Source organism: Atta cephalotes (genome assembly GCF_000143395.1).
Source record: "Atta cephalotes unplaced genomic scaffold scaffold00014, whole genome shotgun sequence".
Classification (NCBI taxonomy): domain Eukaryota; kingdom Metazoa; phylum Arthropoda; class Insecta; order Hymenoptera; family Formicidae; genus Atta; species Atta cephalotes.
The window spans coordinates 5,502,724-5,514,596 of record NW_012130078.1 but is presented as its reverse complement, the minus strand read 5'-3'; the positions used below and the strand labels follow the sequence as shown (position 1 = coordinate 5,514,596).

Genomic DNA, 11,873 nt, shown 5'->3' with positions numbered 1-11,873 from the left:
TCAGTTTCATCTCTCTTTTTAGTTTTTTGTCAATATTTTTCTCTCTCAACGCCTTCAGATGCCTAGTTAATCCTCCTTTTTGTTACTTCCCGGCTTTCCCATCGGCTTCAAGCCTCAACCTGAAGAGAGATTAACGAGGTATGAGCAAAAAGAATGAAAGGGAGAATGGGAAAGAGGGGTGAAATAAAGCGGTAAGGGGGTTCGGAAGGGGGTTCGGAAAAGAGAAGGATTTGTGCCACGGGGGAAATGCCGGCGGCGTTTGGCGGACACGGAAAAGGGGAGAAATGACTTCCGTAGATTTTTCTCGCTCGAAAGCCGATGTTGTTCTAACCCGAGGGTGCATAAACTCCATCCTTTTAGTAATATTACCTGACCGGTATGAGAATCGTGTAATTTTGTACTCACATACGTCGAGAAAGAGAAAGAGTGAGAGAGACATAACGATTGGCGCTGAGAATTTCTCGAAGTAAACATACATTTTCAAATATTTTCCTTTGACTTTACTTCGCTTCTTGATTTCAGCATTATAATGAACATTCACTTCTCTTTGATTAGAAAAGTAGTTGTATGCACTCCAATTTGCAGGTGTAGAAAAATCCGTGGGAATTATTTCTCTCTTTCGTCGTTCGCGTTGCATAAATCAAGAACGCCCGAAAGTGATTTTCCGGCACGATGATCGAATTTCCTGTATTTCCTCTATTGTTTTCTAGATTTCCCTTATCCTGCGATTTATTTTATTCTGAAAATCCTCCCTTTTCCCTTCTTTTTTCCGGTCATTCTCTCTCATTAAGCTCGTACATGGACTGAAAACCACATCGAAACTGTGGGCTCGTTAATTACCTTTCCGAGTTTTTTTTTCTACTCACGATGTAATGCGATCCGACAGGAGTTGTACGAGGATACGAGGATGTCCATTTTAACTTTTGTGTTACTCTCCTCGACTTTGCGAAATTTTTAACATCCAGTAGTTTCTTTACGATATCTCGTAAAGCGTGTCTTTCACGAGAAAGACCTGTAAGACCTTTCGTGCTTCCCTCACCAAGATATTTAAGGAGGAAAATCTATCTCTTAACCATTCCCTGTCGAGTTACATGTCTGAATTTTTCATTTCTTCTCAAATGTCTCGTGTAAGTCACGTATTTCATCAGAAAATACGCGATCCCTAGTTGAGATTTATCAAAAGAACGCATATACTTTAGAACAAGTACTTGCCGAGTTATGACCCATTTATGACTTACCTGGTACTTTCCCAAAACATTTTTCAAATTCATCTGAAATTGTGGTATTGTACGAGAAAAGAAAAACAAATTAATAATTGTCATCAATAATATTTGTCATCTATTTTTTAATATGATTCTTCGATATTTAAAAAAAAAGAAATTTTTTTTAGTTTTTAAAAAAGTTGATATTTCAGTACCGATATTGATGCAGTATTGGCATGTCACTTTGTATCGGGATATTTTCAGCTTCTTTTATGATACGGTATTATCGAAAAATCGCATAACAAGAGTTAAAGTACCATATCCAATTTCGTTTGCTTATTTGAGCGAGATCGATTTCCTTTTCAAAATTTCTTTTGCCATTTTTCCTTAAATCTCCATTCTGTAACCAAAAGATCCCGCATGAAATATATGGAAAATTGGATGAAATGAATTAGTTTTTACATATAATGTAGTTTATAGTAATAAACAAAAGATGTCATAGACATAAGGCTGAATAGTAGACAGTTTTAAACTATGGTGTACCAAAGATGCTTTTGAATAAAAGTTTTACGCCTTTCTGCATTATTTCTCTTATTCTCATCGGTCTAATACAAATCATAATTGTTTTTATATCTTTGCTACACCAATCCAAAAACATTGAAAAAAGATGTGTTTAATTTTAAAATATTAAAATGTTTTATTCTTGTCTGCATTTTTTAAACATTTAAAGATGTTTTAGTTTCAAACGTGATGTTTTTTCAATAGACAAAACACCACGTGTTTGGATTTAAAACATTATGCATTTTAGTAGTTTTTTTTTAGTGTTTTGTCTATTGAAAAAATTTAAAACTGAAACATCTTTAAGTGTTTAAAACATGAGGACAAGAATAAAACATTATTTTTTACAGTGAACTTTCCATTATTAAGCTTTGTGTTTATAACATTTTTTATTCACCACATAAACTTCACTATGTAAAAAATTAATTTATTTCAGGACTTAATTTTTCATACAATTAGTGCGGGATCTTTTCTTCGAATTTTATTTTTAATTTCCTTGAGTTATTAAAATTTAATTTCCAAAATTTTCGTGCCACACGATCTTCCAGTCTGTACAGGAAGCGCGATCGGCACTCCGGGCAATTTGGGCGAAGAAAATTATGTGCATCACGTAATGTTGCTGCTTCCGTGAACGACTAACACTCATATCCTAGTCACGCTTTCTTTTCCCTTACACCTTGTATATTTCCCATAAGTAATTCATTCCGTCTCTTCCTTGCGGCGCAAGTTGCACGGAGTTTCAAGTTCGTTACGTCAATCTAATTGCAACGGTTTCTGTCTCTCAACCCTCTGAATTTCGAGTATTTTTCATTTTAAGTGATCTTTCGGGAATTTTTAGTGTCTCTTTCTGCGTAATCGTCGCTTCCCACAAAGAATTTTATTTTCCAGGATTACATGGTTTTCACGTCTTCTCGTTAGATGTTTACAAGCTCGCAGAATTCGGTAATCAGTTCTAGAAGCTTTTATTTGAACAAACATTTTAGTTAGATTCGAGAATAACGGACGATTAAATATATGAAAAGAAATTTTCATCGGGGATACATAGGACCGTCTGAGAACGCGATGAAAAGTCGGAAGCTTCGTGAACTCCGCACCGCACGTTGGTATGTTTCTTTACCGTGTCCAACTTCTCTCCAGGTCCTCTCCAACTTTTTTTATTTTCTCGCTTTCCAATGTTTCTCTCTAGAGAGTAAATGGCACCCAGAGATTCGACGTTCAATTCATATAAAATTCCGTTACGCCTTAATCTGTAAGATGCCATCCTCTCCTCTTTGATTAACACGTAATGGAATATTGATGATTTCGGGTCGAAATTGGACGCCACCGATCCTCTTCGATAAGTAATCTCGATGTCTTTACTTTTTCTTTTTTCCTCTTTTTCTTTCTTTTTCTCTTGCTTTTTTCATTTGCGTCTTATATTTTTTTTTCCTTTCGACACGGCTCCTCGTAGTACCGAGGCGCGGCGAGCAATGCGTAACCGATCGACAGAAATCTCTTCTCTTCGTGTAGGAAAAGGAGGATGGACCGGTGTACAAGTTTTACGAGACTATCCGCGATTTCGGGGACGACATTATGGCAACCATCAGTCATCTGCATGACGTCACCCTCTTCGCGCCCAGCAACGAAGCGCTGAACGAGCCGAACGTGAAGCAGATGCTGCAGGACAAGAACCGCATGAAGGAAATCCTCAAACTCCACTATGTCAAGGAGCGACTAACTCTCGACAAGATCAAGGACAAGAGCGTCAGTCAAGTAAGTCAGTTTTTCTCTTTGCGAAATTAATATGAGATTATAATAAAAATCAGGCTTCGTTTTTGAGTCACTTGTGTCCTTAAATAAAATATTGTGCCTGAAATATTAATTGCGCTTAACTCTAATCATATGTAGGCTTAAATACATGTTTAATTACCTAAAAATATAATCATAAAATATAAGATTCATTTCATATCAGGCTTACTTAATTTTTTGTTAAATTTAAATAACAAACATTGTTTTATTTTAAGAGAGACTCTTCTCTGCGTATTTTCATCAGAAGCTCGACATATACATCGATATAATCATACACATGGAGGTATATTATCACATTGATTAACCCAGCCTTTCTTTTTGTTTTTCCAAAGAAAGCAAGAGACTTCGTCGGGAAGTCACAAGTCGGGGTAATTACAGATTCATACAGCTTTCAATGTTCTCTATTTTTTTTCCTTTTTTATGCGTGAAACTGTTCGCAAACTCTATCTGCATCTATTCGCACTGTCCGCTTTCATGCGTTTCTCCATGTTGAATGTATTACGAGCGCGAAACGAATGCGAGCTAACATTTCCAACACTAACACGCCACACCAGGGCATTCGGCAATCGATAGCGTCAATAAATCTCGTCCCGCCAATAGCTTTAGTAATCGAACGCCAAAGAGATTTCTATTCTTGCCGCGATACAACGGTATACAAGGTGACCGAAAAGTTACATTGAAATTTGAGCGAGATTTGATGCGTCGCCGCTTAACAATAATTTTTATTTCGCAATTCCCTTAAAAGGATGCGATGACCAAACTTGATTGATGTCGATAAAATAAATTTTTAATTCCAAATAAAACATTATGTATTATTCATTCACACTGAAAAAAATTTTGATTATTTTTGATCCAATGAATGATCATTAATCAACGTCCAACTTAATGTCCAGTTAATTCATTGATACAATAATTGAATTTATTTATATAACTACATAAATATTCATTCTTGCAATGAATTCTAGTAATAGTTTTATAACCTGAATCATTATGAAAATTTATTGGACCAATTTTCATTAATTTAATGAATATTTTATTATACGTATGATTTTGATTCAGTGTAGATTGTACTTTTTCATTCTCTTGTAAGCTTCGAAATCATAATTTCGTCTCATTATGGTCTTATAAATTATTCAAATATAAATGTAGGGAAACGATTTTTTGTTGAATATATACTTGCAATCATTTATATATGTGAAGAAACACCCTAGTAACATGAAACTATAATTTATAATTTCTCTTTACATAGATTTGTGTGTTTTCCCACAGCTATTTTTCTTTTATTCTGAAAAAGGATTTTTCTATAAGGAAAACGAAAAAAATAGGAAAGTACGAAATGTGCGTTTCGTCACAGTCTGTATAATAAAAGTATTATACAGATCCTTTTTCAGCATCCTTTTAAATCCTACATTTCTCGATATAGAAAACAGTCCCACGATTACCACATTTTCTATTTTCTGCCTGAAACTTCTGATTTTGGATCGAATCCTCAGCTTACCAGCTGACAAAAAAGATTTCATTACTTTTTTTTTTTAGTGAAAGCACTAAAAGACAATCACAAGTTTGATAGTGATTATTGATCTCTGACAAAATAATGAGATCTTTGGCAAAAAAGGCAAGGTGATTCACAAGAACGTCAAGCGACTCGTATCGTTCGACGAAAGACTCTTTTCCATCACCCCGTATACTGGGAAACGCACGATTCGAATGAAATTGCGGAGAGATTCGACAGTCCGCGGAATGGATTTCTGCCGTTTCGTCGACAATAGGATGTAACGATAATTGCGTATTTTTATGAGAAGTCGAATTTCCCTTCAGGCGACAGCGGGGATGAACGAAAACGAACTCACCTGGTTGGGCGCGATAAGAAAATTCGGCTTTCTCGGATTAAGTGAATTGGAAGATAAAAAAAAAATTTCATGCGGGAGGAAAGAGATGCCTGACGTCATAACAATGCACAGAAACTGTTCCGCTCTTATAAACTTTGCTGAAAGTCGACTGGCACGCCGGTTCGTTTTCGCACTTTTCGAAGCTCATTATCATCCAATCAGCATGGCGGAACTTTTCGTCGGAATAACAAAAAGTTCTCGGCAATTTTCCACCGGCTCCTGAATTTCCACTACCTCGTCTTTTCGCCCCTGTAGTATTTCCCCCTCGCATTTGCCTTCGCTTATTTTTACTGAATCGAGAACGTCTTCAGCGACGAAATTGCAATCGTCCCAAGTCCTTCTCCCGTTTATCCCATATTCTCATCCCGTTTATACCATATTTAAGACGATCATGGCGCGAACGGTCGTGCACGGCAATTTCTTTATTGATCTCGTAATTGCTTCAGCATTTTGGATCTTTCGCTCGTCCGCTTATCATCTTTTTTTTTCGCATCGACGTTCTAGAATCGCACGTGCAACGTCGTTATCCGCATTATCAATCATACGCGTCGCAAAGCGTTTTCCGCGTAGCCTGAAAACGTCTCGTTAGCGCACGCGAGAACTCAATTACATCAAGAAAAACCGGCAAATACCGATAATCGCAATGCGTCGGAAAAATCAACAGAAGACGTGTAATCGCTCATACGCCGTTGTTCTTTGTCGGCGTGCACGATTTCATACATTAATCTTTAGCATTATTAGCGACATCCACACAGAAGAAAAAGGTTTGTTTAAACAACTAAAAATTTCATTGATACAGCAAATTTACAACTGTAATATACGAATAGCCAGTTTTCTATTGTACATTAAAGTAACAAAGTTGTACAGCTGAATACAATTATGGGTAATCATATTTATAAAAGTACAGCAAATTTGTTAATACAACAAAGATAATTTTCTATTAAAATCCAATATAGATCAAAATTTTTAACAAAATGCTACACTGAAAAAAAATATAATCAATTTTAATAAATATTTAGTTGAATACTGCCAATTAAATATTTATTAAATATAAAGATTTATTTGATACAAGAAATGTTAATTTGATTTAACAATCTTTTTTTTTATTGAACAAATATTTATTTACTCTAAGTAAATGTTTAGTTGGCAGTATTGAACTCAATATTTATTAAAATTAATATATTTTTTCTCAGTGTAGCTAAGTGTAATGTTGATGCTGTACACTCTAAATTTCTTGCAATGAAATTTCACTCCAAGAGGGTGAAAATGCAATCTTGCATTCTTGAAAAATATGACGATCTTTACCATCTTCACTCTTTTTAGAGTGAAATCTTACTTTTTTGGAGTGAGATTTTTTTCTTTGAAATGAAAATTCACTCTGGAAATGAAATTTCACAAAAAAGTGAAAATTGTCTCTTTTTAAGATAAAATATTTTTACTTTTTTTTCAAGAGTGATTGTATTTTCACTTTCTTGAAGTGAAATTTCACTGTAAGAAATTTAGAGTGTAATGAAGAAAACTTGTTACATTAGCAATTTTTATAGCAAAGAATTAACTGAATTAGTGATAATATTGATAATTGCTTAATTTTTTTGTTGAATCCTTATGCGGTGTCGTCTACAATATATAGAGTAAGAAAAACATTACAAAGTTAACCAATCACAGTCGATTATTTTTCTCACATTTAACTGTAATTGGTCAATTTCTTATTCTTACTTCTTACTTCATGCATTATAGACGATTATAGATGTTGAACTCACGCAGAAGGCTTTGCTGAACTACCAAATTGTATTTTTTTTTTATGTATTATAGAGAACGCGTAAAGAAACGTAAAAGCGAAAAAGAGACGCTCGTGACACGCTATTTCCTGCGATACGAATTTACGCGAGAGCGGAGGGACCGTTAGGGTAATTCTCGCGCAAAACCGATAAATTTCTTCCTGAAAACGCTCTCGTATGGCTATGGCTGAGTTTATTGGCTTTGCAACATTGTTTGCAGATTTGCTTGTTATCTATACGCACTGTCGAATTTATAGGGTGCCGCCGCGGTGCGACGCGTCTCGCAAATCCATAGTGAAAAATCATGCCCGGCCGATTGCGCCTCGCGGGTTTACGAAAAAAAAAAGGGAGGAAACGAAAACGTAGGCAGAATCATGGACGAATTGCATCACGCAAATGTTCGGTCGGAAAATACACCGACGTGATATCACGATGGAAACTCTCGCGATATCGCTTTACAGTTTCCAAACAAACCAAACATCGGAATCGGATATATAATGATCCGTTCTGCTAATATTCATATATGATAAAGGAACGAAGCCAATTCTGATTAAAGCTGTTTCCAATTTTCGATTAAAATTTTTCCTTTCCATAAATCATATTTGAATTAATCGAATATCTGTATAACTGAGATTAATATAATAATAATTAACCTTAGAACGGGCTATTGATACATACATTTTATATGCATTGAACGCTAAATTACGTCTTTAGTAATCAGAAGTGTTAAATCTGTCATATTAAATCTGTCCTATTTATCATGTTAAAAAAAAACTAGAACAAGTAGAAAAACAAGATTTAAAAAATTCGATTCATATATTATATAAAGCATGCCAAAGCAAAATGTTATAAGCGCCATTTTCTAAATTAAGAAAGTAATACAAATATTAAATAAAAGAAATTAACAAAAGAAGAAATAATATTGACAGAATTTGTAAGTAAATTCTGTACATTTTTTTTCAATAAAATTAGTATTTATGATATTTTAAAGTTAAATTGACAAGTATTTTATTCATCTTACACTATTAGAAGAAAATGTATCTAATTTAACTTAAATTGCATTCCAAATGATCCACTCAAATTTTTGATTAATTTAACACAAGATAAATATGTTTATAGGAGATTACAAATATTGTAATAAGAGAATACAAAAAAAGATAATATCGACACGATTTCTAAAAAAAAAAACTAATAAAAAAACTAATATAGAAGTATATTTTTTTCAGTAAAATTAGCAATGATACCTTAAATTAATATACATTTCATTCATTCATCTTAGACGTTTTAAAACTTTATTTTTATGTTATTTGTTCATTTTCTCATTGTGTCATTTTGATACAATGTCATTTTGATAAAAAAAGGTTGAATATCAAAATCTTTAAATAACATAACTATATTAAGTCAATACTCAAATAATTTAACAAGGATTTGAATAATTTTAATAAAGACTTGAGCGGATCGTTTCCAATACAAAATATTTTTTATTATATGTACTTAAAATTTACATATCGATAGCAATACTCAATATCGGTAGCGCATTTTAGGATTAAGTTTTTGAGTGAAAAATTCCATGATATTATGTAACAAATTCCCTCCTGTCGAACGTTATTCCTCAAAAGTTCCTTGAACTCTCGTTACTTTTATCGTAGTTATAAATAGCGAATCGGATCGTAAACCAGAATAATCGAGTATTACCTTCTTATTTCACGAAGTATGCTCTGCGAACGCTTGGAAGTGGGATAGCGTCTAATATCCTGCGGGAAAACTCGTGGAGCGAAAGAAATGTAAAGCAGCGTTGCGTCCCGCGCTTTCCTTTCCGGCGTCGACGGAACGTCCTCTGTTTTCTCGTCGTCGTGGTACACGGTTGTCTACAGTATCCGTAATCGATACGTGTTTCCGATATATAATATGTATTATTTTCGAAACTCCCGCGCTCTTCGGTTAAGTTTCCGAAACTTCTGCATCCAGATGGTCGCGAGGAATTCAATTTCGACACACAACTTCGCGGCAGCCGCGAGAGGATATTCCTTTTTGAAAGCGTTTCCCGCTCGGTCCCGCTTGGCAAAGGCAATCTAATTCATTTCTCCGTTGCTGAGTTTCAAATAACAATGAATATTGATGGGCGCCGCGTTCGCTAAGCATAAATCGACGAAATGAAGTTCGCTAAAGCATCGTACGCACTCGAGTTCCGCGGGAAAATGTCTGTGACAGACTTTCTTTGAATATTTGACAATCTTCTGAAAAGATAGACATAATAAAGTAAAACCGGGACCATAGTTTCGAAACATATCACATATGAAAATATATAAAAATATATACTATAATGTACATTGCAATTACAATTAGTATTAGACTGATGAGAATAAATCAATTAAGAGAAATAAATTTTCGGTTAAAGCGAATCTTAGTACTTCGATATTTCAAAGTGAATTTATATACATATCTAATTCTACCATATGTATCTAATTTCTAAACCGCGCGCCGAATCTTTTTTGGTCTGGAAACGTAATCATGAACAAAACTAGACTAGTAATATCACGTATTAAATTGACAAGCAATTTTTGATGCTACTTAAGCATCTTAGAAAAATATTAATAATTAATTTAATGCTGATCTAAGCATCTTAAGAACTATAAATAATTTAATTTTTTGTGAAAAATATTACCTCAGCCGGGATTTGAACTCGGATCTTTTGTATTCCATTCACAGACGTTTTCACTATTTGACCGCTGAGACTTTGGTAATATTTGTCATAAAAATCACTAATTAGCGAGAGAAATTATAGAATTATGCGTTACGTATATTATAGATTATTTCCTTATATAAGAAAAATTTCTTAAAAATGAATAAATCAATATATTATATAATAATTATATAAATTAGAATGATCATTATAATTAAACATTTAGTTATCTTGATTAGAATTCTAATAGATTTAACCAGAAATCTCTGATTGATTTATTTCCTGGCTGAGATTATTTTTCGCAATAAGTTCTTTACAGTTTTTCTAATTTAATTTAGGAGAAAGTAGTAGCGTTTCAAACTGATTGTGTTGAAAGTCCGAAAATCAACGCAATTATTCTATCTGAAATAAATTTACTTAATAAAAAGAATATATGTTGTATTATTCGAAACATCTAACTTTGACCGTGACGGCGTTCTCTATCGTATTTGTTATTTATTTTCTACCAGAATTCCAAATAGTGCAACCTGATTCTTTTTCCAATGTGTAGTATATCTTCATATCACGATATTTTTTGAGCATAAGGTTCCAGATCTTTCACAAAAAAATTTAAAATGGAACGTTACAGAAGTTTTTTTCCTAAACAGCGCGATATCTCTCGGTTTCGCCAAATCGATCGTAGTTTCACGTTCGCTGATATCGAGATCTTTCTCTGTTGAAGTGTGCCGATGAATGGCCGCACGGCGAACGAGCGTTTTCAACGCGGCAACGCGCCCGCATTAATTTTCCAGTTGGATCGGATTCGTGGGAAAGCACGGCGGTGACTTACGAGCTTGACGATAGCCGGGGAGAAAGAGAGAGATAAAATGTGCGTGTGTGCGTGAAAGAGAGAGAGAGAGAGAGAGAGAGAGGAATGTCAGTACACAGTAAAATTAATAATTACCACTAGTACAAATCTAGCGCGCTCCAAATTCGCCAATATCTCGATCACACCGCGCCATATCGTCCTCAACGTCGACTCCCCGAGCCATGAACGCAATTACGCGAAATCTCCGATACAGCTAATTACACTTCAATATCCATCGAGCCGCTTCAATCATTCAGCAGCGCCAATACGGGATGTTGGCTTTAATTACTCCATCCGCTCGTTAATAAATTAACGTTCGATCAGTATAAATAAACATTCGGCTGGCGAGCAATGCAGAATACGATGCGATCACTCTACGATCATTCGTTATGGTTCATCAACATGCGACGTGAACCGTCACGCAAGGTTGAAAAAAATCATGCGGTGGACGCGGTTTGCGATCAGATTCTAAATCTCATCATTGATTCCGTGGGAAAATGAGAAACAGTTAAACGGACAGGATTTAATATCGTTGCGGTAACATCGGCGCGACAGGGGGTCGAAGCGATGTTATTAATTAATTTGCGAATGGATTATCATAAAAGCGTGCGCGCGAACGCAACGAACAGGTGCGTTAATGCCGATTCGCTAATTGCTGGTTGTTACACAGCACATCGATCGATAATATTGCCGTTATTTACTGCGCCGCACGCACTACACGGATGTGCGTACCAATATTGACTCTCCAGAACCTCATGCACTACGCAATGGGTGTATATATTAATCATGGTAAACAAAGGGTAAATCGCTCTTAATCGGAAACAACGCGACCGGTATCTGCGCGGCGTGACATTTTCGCATGGCCGCCGCCGCGTGACTGCCCGTTGATTAGGATGTTTCAAAATCTTCCCTTCACCTCCGTCCCGTTCAATTTCGATAGCAAATTTGCTTTGGATTCATCAAAACTTCCTCGACTTGAAAACGATTAAAAACTATAAAAATGTACATGCTATCTGTACGTTACAAATTTTTGCACTCACAAGGAGAACATCAGACATGGTGGTCTCCGATTTTCCTAAATTTTATATCCCAGCAAACACGTTATTTTGACGTAATTTTAACGTTAAA

General features: G+C 35.0%; 1 protein-coding gene across 1 annotated transcript in view; it reads left to right on the top strand.

Moving 5' to 3' along the window:
- Positions 1 to 11,873, top strand: part of LOC105617921 (fasciclin-1) — a 148,946-nt gene that overhangs the window by 111,712 nt on the left and 25,361 nt on the right. The window contains exon 9 of the mRNA XM_012199456.1: positions 3,270 to 3,512. Within this exon, the coding sequence (XP_012054846.1) occupies positions 3,270 to 3,512 (243 nt within the window). The remainder of the gene's footprint in view (positions 1 to 3,269; positions 3,513 to 11,873) is intronic.